Consider the following 17929-nt stretch of genomic DNA (forward strand, 5'->3'; position numbering starts at 1 on the left):
CCTATGGGTATGTTTACATTGACTTGCTCAAATGTAAAATATATATATTTTTTTTTAAACCTTTATCCTGTTATTTCAGTACATTATGTGTATATATTATACATTATATGTACAACACCTGCCTGCATGCATTTCAGTATTACGTGTTTGCATTGTGGCTGTAGCTTACAAACTTGTCCTTGATTAAATTAAACATGTTACATGTTTGGTTGCAGCTGGGTCATTTTTGAATTGTGGTGGCATTTGGTCATGGCATTTTGGAAAAAAATAACTTTTCTAAAAAAATAAAAAATATTTAAATGTATTCGTATTGTCATTTCCATCTGAGATCAACCAATATGGCAGTTTTAATGATTTTAAATTATTTTTGACATTGTGCCACCAGCAGAAGTAGTAATGATGGTACCACAGCGGGTTACCACTGATCTGATTTAATTCCTGCCCAAAGTTGCTCTGGGCAGAAGATGAGAAGGGAGAACAGAAAAGAAGGGGAAAAAAAGAGAAAGATTTAGACATGAAAGATAAGAAGAGGAGACAAGGAAGATAAAAGGGCGAGAACAGAAATGAGAAAAGGAAGAGTTTGAACGGTAGGGAGGAAGAAGGGTGGTCTTGTGAACCAGCCTTATCACTTAGACAAAACAGACTGCTGAAAATAAATATCAGGCTGGTTCTACGAGGTGAAAATAAAATTGGGTGCTCCAAAACATTACACTGACCCTCTTCCGCAGGTTGTAAGTGAGCAGCAGGTTCCGTGAAAAGTGGTTAGAGAAGGCCGTGTAGAACTCCAGAACCTTCTGCAGGGCGTCCCGTTTGATGACATGGAGATCACAGTAGGTCAGGGCACGCACGTTGGCACAAGCCTGGGTCAGGGTCACCTCCTTCCAGAACACATCCCCAAACACGTCCCCCTTACCTGCAAAGAGAGAGAGAGAGCACCGATTTAAGATATTACTTCTAAGATCTAACAGATTTTCCATCTGAGATTTACTTCTGAATTATTATTTTAAATATGATTTCAGAAACATTTTTTTACCTGCAGAGAGAAAAGCAGCTAAGATGGCCTCTTTATAACGGAAACCTAACAATGATTAGTTTATCCCAGTGTGACTTTGCCTGAAATGTGAAGACTTGTGTTTGTGCCCTTAGCTAATGCCTAGACTTTGACTCAGCAGAAAAACAGTCACATGGCACACAGGAAACCCTGGGTCAGACCTGTCAATCACACCAACAAAAGCCTGTTTGAACCCAATTAACTTTCTTGGCCAAAACACAAAACTTGTTGATGAGAGTGAATTAACAATGACAAACCATAACCAGACCAGTGGAGGCTCCTTGGAGGAGGAAACTATACAAAATATGTTCACGTCACCAAATAATTGATTAAAACACACTGTTTTGCAATGATCTACATGGTGTAGCCAGAGGACAGCTAGTTTCCATCCTCCTCTGGGTATATTGACTTCAACACAACCTAGGAAGCGCATGGTTCTCACCCCCTTCCATAGACTTACACAGTAATTATGACAACTTCCAGATGACATCCTCCAACCTATCAGAGCTTTTGCAGCATGAACTGACATGTCCACCCAATCAAAGGATCAAAGAATGAATCTCGCACTGAAAGTATAAGCAACATCTGTGGCATTGTGTTGTGTGAAAAAAAAATGCACATTTTAGAGGGGCTTTTTATTGTCCCCAGGACAAGGTGCACCTGTGTAATGATCGTACTGTTTAATCAGCTTCTTGATATGCCACACCTGTAAGGTGGATGGATTATCTTGGCAAAGGAGAAATTCTCACTAACAGGGATGTAAACAAATTTGTGCACAAAATTTGATAGTTTTTTTCTGAGTTATGGAATATTTCTGGGATCTTTTATTTCAGCTCATGAAACATGGAACCAACACTTTAGTGAGTATATATTTTTTGTCCTCCCTCTTAAATGGCATCAACCTCCACTGACAAAGACACTATGTACATTTGTTCTGATCACTGTGTCTGGTTTCTGAGAGGATCCGATTTGTGATTCTATGAAATTGAACTTAAATGGATGAGCATATAAAAAAAGCTCAGACATAATTTCACGACACAATACCTAAATGTAAAGCTGTCCAAGTACTGACAATTTAAAATTAACTACAGTTGAAGACGGAAGTTTACATACACTTAGGTTGGAGTCATTAAAACTTGTTTTTCAACCACCCCACAAATTTCTTGTTAACAAACTATAGTTTTGGCAAGTCGGTTAGGACATCTACTTTGTGAATGACAAGTAATTTTGCCAACAATTGTTTACAGACAGATTACAGACAGATTATTTCACTTATAACTAACTCACTGTATCACAATTCCAGTGGGTCAGAAGTTCACTAAGTTGTCACATTCACTAAGTTGACTGTGCCTTTAAACAGCTTGGAAAATTCCAGAAAATTATGTCATGGCTTTAGAAGCTTCTGATAGGCTAATTGACATCATTTGAGTCAATTAGAGGTGTACCTGTGGATGTATTTCAAGGCCTACCTTCAAACTCAGTGCCTCTTTGCTTGACTTCATGGGAAAATCAAAAGAAATCAGCATGAAGACTTCAGAAAACAATTGTAGACCTCCACAAGTCTGGTTCATCCTTAGGAGCAATTTACAAACGCCTGAAGGTACCACGTTCATTTGTACAAACAATAGTACACAAGTATAAACACCATGGGACCACGCAGCCGTCATACCGCTCAGGAAGGAGACGTGTTCTGTCTCCTAGAGATTAACATACTTTGGTGTGAAAAGTGCAAATCAATCCCAGAACAACAGCAAAGGACCTTGGGAAGATGCTGGAGGAAACAGGTACAAAAGTATCTATATCCACAGTAAAACGAGTCCTATATCGACATAACCTGAAAGGCCACTCAGCAAGGAAGAAGCCACTGCTCCAAAACTGCCATAAAAAAGCCAGACTACGGTTTGCAACTGCACATGGGGACAAAGATCGTACTTTGTGGAGAAATGTCCTCTGGTCTGATGAAACAAAAATAGAACTGTTTGGCCATAATGACCATCATTATGTTTGTAGGAAAAAGGAGGAGGCTTGCAAGCCGAAGAACACCATCCCAACTGGTGCACTTCACAAAATAGATGGCATCGTAAGGAAGGAAAATTATGTGGATATATTGAAACAACATCTCAAGACATCAGTCAGGAAGTTAAAGCTTGGTCGCAAATGGGTCTTCCAAATGGACAATGACCCCAAGCATACTTCCAAAGTTGTGGCAAAATGGCTTAAGGACAACAAAGTCAAGGTATTGGAGTGGCCATCACAAAGCCCTGACCTCTATAGAAAATCTGTGGGCAGAACTGAAAAAGCGTGTGCGAGCAAGAAGGCCTACAAACCTGACTCAGTTACACCAGCTCTGTCAGAAGGAATGGGCCAAAATTCACCCAACTTACTGTGGAAGCTTGTGGAAGGCTACCTGAAACGTTTAACACAAGTTAAACAATTTAAAGGCAATGCTACCAAATACTAAGTGAGTGTATGTAAACTTCTGACCCACTGTGAATGTGATGAAAGAAATAAAAGCTGAAATTAATCATTATCTTCTATTATTGACATTTCACATTCTTAAAATAAAGTGGTGAACTTCGCTGACGTAAGACAGGGAACTTTTAATGTCAGGAATTGTGAAAAACTAAAACACTGCATGTAAACTTCTGACTTCAACTGTATAATATTAACTTTCATATCTTTGTTGAATGATTGAGAGTGAATGGGACAATGTTTGTCACGGTGACTGCAAAAGATAACCTTTGTTATGTTACCTAATGTTGTTTTCCTACTTAGAACTCTCACAGATCTCATGCAATTGCACAAGACATGCATTAATTTACAAATGCATGTGCACACACAAACACCAGAACTGGGTTCAAATGTTATTTCAGGTATTTCAATTACTTTTCAATACATTTTAAAACAAGTATTCAGATAACCTTTATTTGGGAAAAACAACAAGTAGTTGAATATTGGAATGTATTTTGAAATGCACTCGGAAAGTATTTAAATACACCGACTCAAATACACTCCCATGAATTTAACCCACAATTTGGTTGACTATTTGGGTTTTTACAAATAACCATTTTATATACTCAAATAAAAACATTAAACATCATAATCAGTAAATCTCTCCCATCAGTCACCTTGCCAATTACCATACTGCAAAGAAATACCAAAGAATTGAATTTACTTTTGTAGAAAGACACCAAATTTAGCTCAAGGAAAAACAAATCCTAATGGCAAAGTCTGAGGATCTACGGTGAGGGGGTTATTTGTAGCTTGCTGGAGAAACATCAAAGTCAGGATAATTTCCTATTCTACCTACCCCTCTCCCCAGAGAAGCTCTGACTAGCACTGAGCACAGCACAAAGTAACAATGTAGCACAGGACAAAACAACACAACACAGCACAGCATAGAACAGTACAGTATAGAATAGTACAGCATAGAACAGCACAGTATAGTACAGCACAGTGCAGCACAAAATAGAACAGAACACCACAGTGCAACACAGAATACCAACCTGCTATATTTCAGTTAATCGACTCCTTTAGATGGTAAGCTCAGCAATATAACGTAGGTACACAAAGTAAATAGCATAGTGGGTTAATTTCCGCACCAACTAAGAGCGTTGAGGTGCGAGGCTAAACTTCTCAGCTGTTTTGGTCCTGTACCTACCATGCACTTACAGCGTAAAGCAAACCCCGTGCACATGCGCAGTGACTGTGTGAGAGCAAAGTCTTGCATCTCTCTCATCTGCGGTGCTGCTCGTGGCGAAGTCATTTAGCTGAGCCTACCTTTCGTCTAACACCAGCACACACACACACACACACACACACACACACACACACACACACACACACACACACACACACACACACACACACACACACACACACACACACACACACACACACACACACACACACACACACAGACTGTGTTTACATCCAGAAAAGCAAGCCGTTTATATCAGTCTCTTCCTAATTGAAACTGACATCTGCCTCAGCATTACGGTACGTTGTTGAAGAGCTGCCAACACCCATCAAATACACAGCCAACATTGAATTACAGCGCGTAAGTGGGTGGGTGTAGGCCCACGTTTTCATTCCCCGAGATTAGAAGGTTGGGAGTTTGATCCTCATCCAAGTCATACCAAGGACTGTAAAAATGGGACCCGATGCATCACTGCTTGACACTCAGCATAAGAAGATATATTGGGGGCAAGGCCCTGGGATAGACTTGTATCTTGTCCAGAGGGTGTACTTGTACATCAAGCTGCCTCAAACTACAGAAACAGTAGATAGGAGCTGGAGCCTATGAGCCCTTCCAGCTCGCACAACTCAAGGCTATTTACAAACTTACTTATAGTGGTAGTTTCTGGGTCAGTGGTAGTCACTCCTAACTATGTAAATCAACTAAACAATGGCCTAATTTACACTCAAATTGTAAAACACGTTTGACACATCGGTTGTGATTACAACGGATAGTTTTGATGAGTTTGTCAGCATAATCAGATTGGATTGATTTAAAAAAAACAAGGCTTTCATGTCTTACAGCCTGAAACAAACCAAGGCAGTGACAGAGAGGCAAAAAAGGCACAGCAAGACAGCTACAGTTAGAATGCTGTTCTTCAGATTTGGTTGAACCTTGGAAACCCTTAAACAAATGCTTTCATGTCCTGCAGTTTGTGAAAACCCCAGAGAGAAAGTAGAAGGACCACGGTGCTGGTGCAGCAGTGATACTGTAGGCTATAGCAGCTACCATTAGATTAGTGAGAAAGTGACTGACAGCGGTAGCTAGTTCATCACCCAGGGTTCCATTGCCATGAATTAGCCAAGACAAGTAGAACAACATAACATGATATCAATCCTCCCCACGAGCCAACCCACCAATTACAGGTCAGCAACGCAGAGAAAACAACCACAGCTATTTGACCAAGCAGGCCCAGGGAGGAGCATGTGATGCATTTTTACTGTTCACTTTTTTAAATGATGTTGTTTGTATATTTTCCTGGCAATGTTTGCTATTTGCCCAGCACCGTCAATGTTTGTTTATGTAGCAATAACGATTTTCTGATATTTCAGGGCCATGTAAACAGGGTTGGATACATACAACAGTCTGCATATACTTCACACACACCGTCGAGACCAACCAAAACAAGGATGCGAAAAAGGACATAGAATGCATTACTCAGACATACTGTATAACAAAGTGTGATCTACAGACACTCAACATTTAGCTGTGTAGCCTTCACCCTCCAATCCCACATTAACACCTTGTTAATGTCTCAACAGGGACTGTTGTTGGGCTGAAATAAAATAAAATGTTATTTGTCACATGCTTCGTAAACAACAGGTGTAGACTAACAGTGAAATGTTTACTTTACGGGCCCTTCCCAACAATGCAGAGAGGGGAAAAAATATGAATAATAGAAAAATAATAACACAAGGAATAAATACGCAATGAGTAACTATAACCTGGCTATATACACGGGGTACCAGTACCGTGTTGATGTGCAGGGGTATGAGGTAGATATGTACACACTGATGATATTCTCAGAGGAATCTCTGTCTGTCCCATAGTGACCTCCCGTCAAGACCGTATCTTTGAAGAGAAAAGTTCTGGGGCTCCATTTTCCACTTGCCTCAATGCAACGTTACGGTAATGTCAAAAACAAGCATTTTGGTAGGTAACTCCAGCGAATTATTATCGCCAAGTTAGCAATTTTCTAATCTACATAGACCTTTTTGCTTTGAGATGGAAGTTCTGGTGTCAATAGAGGCACTGTTGAGTCTCTCAGATCTAATATTGAGGCTATTTCTGCTCAATATATCGCTTTTTCCCATTACAATTTGAGTAGCGGTTTCCATCCACTTGTCAAAGGATTTGCAAGCTAGTTATCCCCTCCAAAAAAATCTAATTTTAATAGCAAGCAGTCCTGTCCTGAGCTAAGTCCAAGCAAAAATGACCACTACCATTGCCTCTACCAATGTGCACCGGCTCAACAGCAACTCACCCAAAATGGCCACCACCTTATACTGTACAATGGACAGCCAACTCACCCAAAATGGCTACCATGTAAGCCTACTTCATCATACTGTACAATGAACAAGTACTCACCTAAGATGGCCACCACCTCGTCATCTTGGATGACCTCCAGGGATCCTGAGACCACGAAACAGAGGCTGTCCACACTCTCTCCGGCATGGTAGATGAGGTCACCAGGGGCACAGTGGATAGTCTGGAACTCCATGGCCAGGGCACGCAGGCACCCGTCACTGGCCAACCTGAACGCAGGGTGTTCTTTGAAGACTTTCCTGTTCAGGTGGACGCAGATATCTGCCCTCATGTCCTTAGGGCATATCTGCAATACCTGGGAGGGGGAGAGGAGAAGAGAGAGAGAGAGAGAGAGAGAGAGAGAGAGAGAAAGAAAGAAAGAGAGCGGGAGAGAGTGAGAGGGTTGAGTTAAATAACCAAATTATGCCACCTTCCACACTCATTGCCTTTGGTGAATCAGAAATTTCTGATTGGCAGCCATGATAGCATGTTGATACATTACTTTAAGTCCTCTTCTCTCTTGTGACTTTCCCTTCCATCTTTATCTTGAAATATTCTAAGACTGTCGCGTCATGGCAAACAACCCAAAACAGGTTGTTATTTATAATAATATAATCATCCAGTTATGGTGCTCATTGGGTAAAAGAACAAGTTAGAGGAGCACTTAGGAGCATAGACAATACAACAGTAAATCAATGTTATAATCCTGTTCTGTAAATCAGATTTTTCTGTTTAAAAAAACAGGAAGTATAAGTGTATAGAGTAATCCCAACGGTGTCGTAAGGTTAGTGGTATGGGTTACAGTTAGTTGAGTATGTGAGCAGATCATACAAAGAATCCCCCAATACTGCCAATCAAACCAGCCTCCCTCTACAGGCCTGGCTGGTATGCTCTTGTCGTCATAGCAGCCACAGTCACACTCTTGAGAAGCTGAGGTGAGTCAGTCTGCGATAGCAGAGAATCCTTAAAGGATTTGACCCTCCTTCCCTCATCCATTCTCTTTGCGCTGTGGGAGAAATGTGCCTGGAAGCTTGCATAGTGTTGCTTTCTGCTGACACGCATACAGCATGGGAATGGGCCAAAATCAGTACTGAACTACACCTACTTACCCCACCTATCAGTGTTGAGGCAACCCCAAAAGACAAACTACTGTACAGTACTTACAAAATGTTTTACTTATTGGACACATTTCTTACATTTAATTTCTTCACTGGTTTTTCTATATGCTATACTTAAAATTGGTTTCAAACCATGTCACATCAAATGAACTAATCTGATTATCTCATATTACACCATTACTTTGCTGAAGCAGTATGCTAATCAGACAACGTTTGTCTGATTAGCAAACAGGGTAAAGTCAGTTGTCATAAACTAACACCAGCTGTCATGACTATTTATGATGATCTGTTAATATAGCAGTGCTACAGAGCATTATCCATTAACTCAACACCATCCCCTACCCACATCCCACCCCAAATGGATTGGTCCAGCACAACAGAACACAGAGTCACGATCACCACCACAACACAAATGGGCCAGCTTGCTGCGAAAGCTACCATGCAGGAAAAACAAACAAACAAACCAACACAGGGGGAAGGGTAATGAATGTTAAGGTAATGAATGTCTGGCTTACAGTTTGAGATACCTTTTCAGTATCTATGCCCCGGGACATGGACCAGGTGGAGGCGATGTAATCCATGACCCTCTCGCTCAGCCCCTTGGGCACCTGGTAGAGTTTGAGGAAGTCACGGACGCTGTTCAGCATCTCGTGGTAGCGGTTGGTGTTGGCGTACATCTGCTGGAAGATGGTGGTGACGTTACCGAAGATGGTGGCGTAAAGCAGGGCTGGGAAAATAAGGAAAAGAGAAGGAAAGACAAGGGGGATGGATGTTCAGAACATTTAGAGAAGAGTCCATAGCCACGGGAAGTAGAGGTGGTGAGGGTGCTGCATCAGCCCCTGAAAAATAACATTTACAAATTATTTAAAAAGTAGTGCACTGAGCCGTTTTATGTTATTTTATTTAACTAGGTCAGCACTGGGCCTTTAATAGTCCTGTATTAGTGGATATATCGCGATGGCGAAAAAACGACTTCACGCGGCTATGGAAGAATCCGAGAAAGTTAGTTTCGCAGAGAAGGATAATATGCATTTTTAAGAACACAAGTTAACAGACGGGAGACTTCAGAAATTGATCCAGTATTACAACATCAATGTGTTGAAATGTGTCAGTACTTGAAATACATACAGTAAGTCAAGTCATCAAAGCTTGTTGATCGGTAAAAGCTGCTGGTATTTGAAAAAATAACAATAAGAATGCATCAAATATCCACTAAGGTTCAGAAAGACGTATCCTTCATCTTTGAGGACAAACATAGAAAAGAAGATTTAAGAACCAAAGTGACAAACAAGCAATGTGTCAGGAAGTGTGTATGTGCCACAGAAAGCAGAAAAGACGGCCTCTCTGGTTGTGCGTGTGCTTGCGTGTGCGTGTTTAGAGGAAACGGGGCTGAAGAGGAGGTGACAGAGACACAGAGCTCTTCTGACAGTGCCTGTCCATCAGCATCATACACATTGTCTATGTTGCGTGATAAGCCTTTAGGTCATTACTTAGATAAACTACTCAGTAGGTCAAGTTTTTAAAAAGTTTTTTGACCTTTTGTGTACCAGGAACAGCCAAGTACCTTCTTTGAGGAGCTTTTACTTTTAAACTAAATCGGCTAACTATAAGATACTGGCGCCAATCTACGGACCGAAGTTTGAGAAACCCTGAACTAAAGGTTTCCAATCACATTTCTGGAATCAGAGATTCGACATGAATACAGGTCTCTGCTAAAGCACAGCCTTCCAGCCATGACTCATGAAGCACAGTGCCCATTATGCACATGGAACAACAAGAGAGATGCGCTTTTTGGGGCCAAACAAAACATAATTCCCTTTTTATGCACTTTTCTCTCTAAGCTTATTCTGACCTTGAACATAAGCATGAGAATAGCATGCCATTTTCAATCCTCTCAAAAATGTTTTCTTGCCTCACATCATTATTTGGAAACAGTATATTGATGATATTTTTGTTCTATGGAGGGGTGAGGCAAAACAGCTCCAGGCGTTCCATGCTTTTCTTAACTCCTGTTCTGAGCATCTGAGATTTACTATGCTATCTGATACACATCAAGTCAGTTTTCTTGATCTTCTGATCTTGTGTGAAGATAAGGTTCTATACACTGATCTTTACAGGAAGCCTACTGATCGTAACAGTTTGTTGAGGGCTGATAGTTCTCACCCACTTCCCTTGAAAAATAGTTTGCCCTACAGCCAATTCTGTCAAATCAAAAGAATTTGCAAAAAACAATCCAATTTCGACAGAAATATGGCTGAGATGCAAAGAAAGTTCAAGGAGAGGGGCTACAAGAATGATCAGATTAATATTGCCATTGAGAAAATTCAAAACAAAACGAGACATAACCTTTTTCAAGGTCAGTCTCGCAAAAAGACACATTCTTGCGCTCTAACTACCCGCTATTCAAAGTGCTCTGAACAAATTAAGGGAATTGTTCACAAACATTGGCACATCCTAAAATCCGATGATAGTCTCGGTAATGTGTTTTCGGACCTTCCCTTGGTCGTATTCTTGCGGGGCAGAAATCTCAGAGACTAATTGGTACACTCTGATTTATCACCCCAAGATATTCCTGAACAACATCTATTTGCGCCCCTACTGGATGGAAATTACAAATGTAATGGCTGCGCTCAATGCAATGGCACTTATAAATGTAGATCCTTCAAACACCCACAAACAGGGAAATCGATCCCAATAAAAGGTGTTATTACGTGCTCCACTAAGGCAGTTATTTATCTTATAACTTGTCCCTTGTGGTAAAAAATGATGTAGGTAAAACAAAGCGCGAATTACAGAGCATCGTAGCACCATTAGGTGTAAAAACTTTACTTATCCAGTTGCGGCCCACTTCTTGGAGGTAGGCCACTTGATTTCGTCTCTACCTTATATTGGCATCGAACATGTCACCCTCCCTAGGAGAGGGGGTGACCTTGATAATTTATTGTTAAAACGAGAGGCTGCCTGGATCTTTAATTTAATTTAAGACCCTTGCGCCCTTCGGTCTCAATGTAGACTTTGATCTGAAGCCATTCTTGTGATTATTGTGACTTTGCCATTGTAATTGTTTGTAAACTTGTGTAGTCAAATGAATCTATGATCGTATGCTATCCATGTGTTGTTTATATGCTGTTCTTTGTATGACATTTTAATATTTGATGATTAACCAATGGTATTAGGCCACTCTTGACCATGATTACAGACACCTGTGTCTTTTGACACTATATAAACGAGTCATCCCGCAGTGTTTGTGATTATACCCTGATGAAGACAGCTTGGCTGTCGAAACGTTGGTATTCAATTTTTGCATTTGAGCTCCTAGAATGTGCGGCCCTCTTTTATTTTCAAGTTTCTACTCCGCTAGCCAGCACCTCGTCTTTATAGGTGTGTGTTTCTTTTTCTTCTAAATAGCATGCCATTCACCTGATATTTGTTTGGGGTGGAGATGGAATAAATGAAGATGTGGCGGAGGTGATACGCGTTATTCCTTGACTTAATTCCCTCATAATTCCACCACCTACGTGTGAGGAAACCCTGAATAAGGTCTAGCCAACCGACCGGTTCCAAGTGGAAAAAGCATCTACTTCGTTTTTTTCAATAGAAATAACACCATTCTCCATCCACTGTAATTTACAATTTAATAAGAGCTATTGATTAGAGCTAGGTAAATAAGTAATCCGTTTGGATAGAATATTGTGAATATAAATGACATTTTTTAGATCTATTTTACATGATAATTGCTGACAAATGTGAAACCAATCATATGGCAGCAAACTAAAGCAGTAAAGTGTATGAAATGCTGTGCCATTATGCATATTTTAAATTGGCCTTTTAACTGCAGGGATGGGCACTCTGAAATGTCTTAATTATAGGCTAACTCGACTTTCTCTGTTTCCTATTTCTATCATGATAAATATTAGTCACCATCTGTATTGATCATCAATAGGTCCAATAACAACACATATTCAACTGTCAATTTACTATTAGTCCCCTTCAGTTGGTATAGCCTCCATTATCATTTTCCATTTAAATACATTGTCTCGTTTACCTTCATTTGCTTATCTGTAAACCCTGTCAAGGCCACGTGGTTGTTGCTGAGGATCATTAGTAACAGTTCATAATATATATGTTAAAAAATAAATGTAGGAGAGTTAAATTGTTATGGAGCTGAGCATTGACCAAGCCTTAACAGTTTGAACCCAACCCATGGCGCAATACTTGGCCATGTCATCACACAGTTCCATGGTTAGTGCAGGAAATAGACTAGGGTACAGCCTATTATTGTACACTATTCTCCCAATTATAATTCTAAACTCAGCAAAAAAAAGAAACGTCCTCTCACTGTCAACTGCGTTTTCTTCAGCAAACTTTTTTTGTATGAACATAACAAGATTCAACAACTGAGACATAAACTGAACAAGTTCCACAGACATGTGAACCAAATAATGTGTCCCTGAACAAAGGGGTGGTCAAAATCAAAAGTAACAGTCAGTATCTGGTATGGCAACCAGCTACATTAAGTACTGTAGTGCATCTCCTCCTCATGGACCGCACCAGATTTGCCCGTTCTTGCTGCAGGATGTTACCCCACTCTTCCACCAAGGCACCTGCAAGTTCCCGGACATTTCTGGGGGGAATGGCCCTAGCCCTCACTCTCCGATCCAACAGGTCCCAGACGTGCTCAATGGGATTGAGATCTAGGCTCTTCGGTGGCCATGGCAGAACACTGATATTCATTTCTTGCGGGAAATCACACACAGAACGAGTAGCTGGTGGCTGGTGACATTGTCATGCTGGAGGGTCATGTCAGGATGAGCCTGCAGGAAGGGCACCACAAGAGCAAGGAGGATGTCTTCCCTGTAACGCACAGTGTTGAGATTGCCTGCAATGACAACAAGCTCAGTCCGATGATGCTGTGACACACCGCCCCAGACCATAATGGACCCTCCACCTCCAAATCGATCCCGCTCCAGAGTACAGACCTCGGTGTAACGCTCATTCCTTCGACGATCAACGCGAATCCGACCATCACCCCTGGTGAGACAAAGCCGCGACTCGTCAGTGAAGAGCACTTTTTGCCAGTCCTGTCTGGTCCAGTGACGGTGGGTTTGTGCCCATAGGCAATGTTGTTGCCGGTGATGTCTGTTGAGGACCTGCCTTACAACAGGCCTACAAGCCCTCAGTCCAGCCTCTCTCAGCCTATTGCAGACAGTCTGCGCACTGATGGAGGGATTGTGCGTTCCTGGTGTAACTCGGGCAGTTGTTGTTGCCATCCTGTACCTGTCCAAGCAGATGTGATGTTTGTATGTACCAATCCTGTGCAGATGTTGTTACACGTGGTCTGCCACTGCGAGGACGATCAGCTGTCCATCCTGTCTTCCTGTAGCGCTGTCTTAGGCATCACACAGTATAGACATTGTAATTTAGTGCCCTGGCCACATCTGTAGTCCACATGTCTAAGGCATGTTCACGCAGATGAGCAGGGACCTGGGCATCTTTCTTTTGGTGTTTTTTAGAGTCAGTAGAAAGGCCTCTTTAGTGTCCTAAGTTTTCACAACTGTGACCTTAATAGCTGTCTTAACGACCGTTCCACGGGTGCATGTTCTTTAATTGTTTTTGGTTCATTGAACATGCATGGGAAACAGTGTTTAAACCCTTTACAATGAGGATCTGTGAAGTTGTTTGGATTTTTACAAATTATTTTTGAAAGACAGGGTCCTAAAAAAGAGACGTTTATTTTTTTGCTGAGTTTATGTACACTAATCTTCAAACAAGACGAACTGAATGTGGCAATTATCTGAATGAATTATACCACTGTTTTCTGTCTTTCATAAAGAAAGATACTGTACATTCTTAACGCAAAATAATCGACAAATCTACCAATTGGTGCTGAAACAGAGACAAATATATTCAGATGGATTTCTTTCACTGATCCCTAATATTCTGAATCCGTTTTCTTGATATATTCTAGTCCGTTGACAAAATTCTAACTAAAAGGTGCACTGCATTTAAAGGGATGGCTTAAGATAAATGTACTGGAAATTCTATTGAATGAAAACTCAGCCAGCCAGTTGGAGGGCTTTCAGCGGTTGAATTACATTTATTCCGCAAGTGAGGAGACAATGCCTGCAAAGCCCATTACGCACCTTCATAAAGTAAGTCTGAATACCAACTGAGAAATGCATAGGAAAGACGTGCATAAGATCGTCTAATTTCCTATGTCGGAATCTGGCCCATAGTGCATGTGAAACATAAAACACGTGTGTTTTTCCCATTGCATTTAATTTAATTAAAAACCAAACATAGCCTCCTCTCCCCTAAATTAAGGCTGTTTTTTTGTCCTGCCCAGAGCATTCGCCAAGTAGCCAGAACTATCAATAAAGAGTTTGGCTTGTGAGATCGCGTTGAAATAAATCGTAAATCACCAACGCTTTTTTTTAAGTTAAAAGTTTTGGAGCCGCAAACAGTGAGCTGTACATTAAGTGTGTTGTAAATTATTTTAGCCAGCTCCTGGTCTTATTTTGGATGTGCATAAAAAACCCTCCATGTCGGCTACATGTCCATATGCCCATCATGGAAAGAGAGATGAGATTATCCGGTGACAATCATATTTAAAAACATTTAAGTTATTTTCCTGTAACAATTGCTTGTTTTCCATTTAGTTTAATTAAAAACCAAGCCCTCAGTAGGCTAGCCTTACCCTACTTTAACGAAAGCTGGTTTCACAATAATGCGTCGGATGTATTTGTTATCCTGGCCATGCATTAGAAGTAGCCTATCCATGAAAGGTTTCTAAATGGTCTACTCGCCGTGATTTTGCATTATTCACAATCCTGCATACTCCATTTCGCTTGTATCCATCACGATTTCCTAGTACATATATTCCGGACTCTGACATTGCTCGTTCTAATATTTCTTAATCTTTAATTTTGGATTACGTGCGTCTTGTTTTATATTATTTTATAGGTTTTATTACTGCACTGTTGGAGCTAGAAACAAAAGCATTTTGCTGCACATGCGATAACATCTGCAAATCTGTGTATGGACCAATAAACTTTGATTCGATTTTTTTTACTTTTACATTAATGATATATACCCTATGATTCTTGAAGAATATAACTTATACAGTTGGCCAAAAGTTTTGAGAATGACACAAATTAATTTTCACAAAGTCTGCTGCCTCAGTTTGTATGATGGCAATTTGCATATACTCCAGAATGTTATGAAGAGTGATCAGATGAATTGCAATTAATTGCAAAATCCGTCTTTGCCATGCAAAAGAACTGAATCCCCAAAAAACATTTCCACTGCATTTCAGCCCTGCCACAAAAGGACCAGCTGACATCATGTCAGTGATTCTCTCGTTAACACAGGTGTGAGTGTTTTGACGAGGACAAGGCTGGAGATCACTCTGTCATGCTGATTGAGTTCAAATAACAGACTGGAAACTTCAAAAGGAGGGTGGTGTTTGGAATCATTGTTCTTCCTCTGTCAACCATGGTTACCTGCAAGGAAACACGTGCCGTCATCATTGCTTTGCATAAAAAGGGCTTCACAGACAAGGATATTGTTGCCAGTAAGATTGCACCTAAATCAACCATTTATCGGATCATCAAGAACTTCAAGGAGAGCGGTTCAAATGTTGTGAAGTAGGCTTCAGGGCGCCCAAGAAAGTCCAGCAAGCGCCAGGACCGTCTCCTAAAGTTGATTCAGCTGCGGGATCGGGGCACCACCAGTACAGAGCTTGCACAGGAATGGCAGCAGGCAAGTGTGAGTGCATCTGCACACACAGTGAGGCGAAGACTTTTGGAGGATGGCCTGGTGTCAAGAAGGGCAGCAAAGAAGCATCAGGGACAGACTGATATTCTGCAAAAGGTACAGGGATTGGACTGCTGAGGACTGTGTTAAAGTCATTTTCTCTGATGAATCCCCTTTCCGATTGTTTGGGGCACCCGGAAAAAAGCTTGTCTGGAGAAGACAAGGTGAGCGCTACCATAAGTCCTATGTCATGCCAACAGTAAAGCATCCTGAGACCATTCATGTGTGGGATTGCTTCTCAGCCAAGGGAGTGGGCTCACTCACAATTTTGCCTAAGAGCACAGCCATGAATAAAGAATGGTACCAACACATCCTCCAAGAGCAACTTCTCCAAACCATCCAGGAACAGTTTGGTGACGAACAATGCCTTTTCCAGCATGATGGAGCACCTTGCCATAAGGAAAAAGTGATAACTAAGTGGCTCGGGGAACAAAACATCAATATTTTGGGTCCATGGCCAAGACACTCCCCAGACCTTAATCCCATTGAGAACTTGTGGTCAATCCTCAAGAGGCGGGTGGACAAACAAAAACCCACAAATTCTGAGAAACTTCAAGCATGCCATCAGTCAGGATGTTGCCCAGACGTTAATTGACAGCATGCCAGGGCGGATTGCAGGGGTCTTTAAAAAGGGTCAACACTGCAAATATTGACTCTTTGCATCAACTTCATGTAATTGTCAATAAAAGCCTTTGACACTTATGAAATGCTTGTAGTTCATAGTAACATCTGAATAAAATATCTAAAGACACTGAAGCAGCAAATTTTGTGGAAATTAAATATTTGTGTCATTCACAAAACTTTTGGCCACGACTGTACATGCCTCATGAGCTTATTTCAATTGTCATACCCGATCAAAACCCAAAATATGAGCTTGTTTTACTATTTTGTTTTTAAACAATGTAAATGTATACAAACACTGTATAGCCTCAAAACATGGTTCAAACTATAATCTTGATATCATGGGTAGTAGCAATAGCCTGCCTATGTGGCATGGCGCTACAGATGGTGGCCTCAGGACCTCTATATCAGGCGGTGTGAAAGGTAAGTCCGGAAAATCGCTGAGTTGACCGTTGTTTTATTTAACTTTTGCACTGTCTCTATGCACTCACAGGGCCCTACACTCACACTCACTTCATCATTTTCTCACACACACATAATATGCACATACATTTATACTGACTCTACACACACGCACACCACACCCACTCACATAAAACCATCATATATGCTGCCGCTACTCTGTATAAATATATGGTGATGTCACCTTACCCCTATACATGTCAGTGGAGGCGGATGAGGGAAAGATGGCTCATAATAACAGCGCGAATGGAAACAATGTGTTTGATGCATTTGATACCATTCCACTGATTCCGCTCCAGCCATTACCATAAGCCTGTACTCCCCAATTAAGCTGCCATCAGCCTCCTGTGATACATACAGTACCTACGGGAAGGCAGCTCCGTTTCATGTCTGTCTAATTAAGCAATAAGGCACCTCTGGGGTTTGTGGTTTATGGCCAATGTACCACGGCTAAAGTCTGTTCTTAGGCACGACACAGCCCTTAGCCGTGGTATATTGGCCATATAGGTGCCTTATTGCTATTACAAAGTGGTTACCAACGTAATTAGAGCAGTAAAACTAAATGTTTTGTCATACCTGTGGTATATGGTCCGATATACCACGGCTGTCAGCCAATCAGCATTCAGGGTTCGAAACCACCCAGTTTATAATAAAGCATAAAAATACAAAATGTGGAGTAGGAGTCCATTTTGCTGATTGCACTCTAAAACGTGTAGACATGCTGCCAAATAAGGACCAGAAGATTAAACAACCTGTAATACAGTGGGAGGACTGCTCTGCTTGCAGAGGACTGCTCTGCTTATGGTCCCAAATCGGTTG

At 41.1% G+C, this 17929-nt stretch overlaps 1 protein-coding gene across 1 annotated transcript in view; it reads right to left on the reverse strand.

Moving 5' to 3' along the window:
* kcnh1a (potassium voltage-gated channel, subfamily H (eag-related), member 1a) overlaps window positions 1–17929 on the reverse strand; it is a 94473-nt gene that overhangs the window by 31382 nt on the left and 45162 nt on the right. Inside the window, exons 12-14 of the mRNA XM_064933998.1 lie at window positions 8740–8939; window positions 7158–7410; window positions 717–913 (exon numbers count right to left, since the gene is read on the reverse strand). Coding sequence (XP_064790070.1) covers window positions 717–913; window positions 7158–7410; window positions 8740–8939 — 650 coding nt within the window. The remainder of the gene's footprint in view (window positions 1–716; window positions 914–7157; window positions 7411–8739; window positions 8940–17929) is intronic.

Source organism: Oncorhynchus masou, chromosome 24, assembly GCF_036934945.1.
Source record: "Oncorhynchus masou masou isolate Uvic2021 chromosome 24, UVic_Omas_1.1, whole genome shotgun sequence".
Classification (NCBI taxonomy): Eukaryota; Metazoa; Chordata; class Actinopteri; order Salmoniformes; family Salmonidae; genus Oncorhynchus; species Oncorhynchus masou.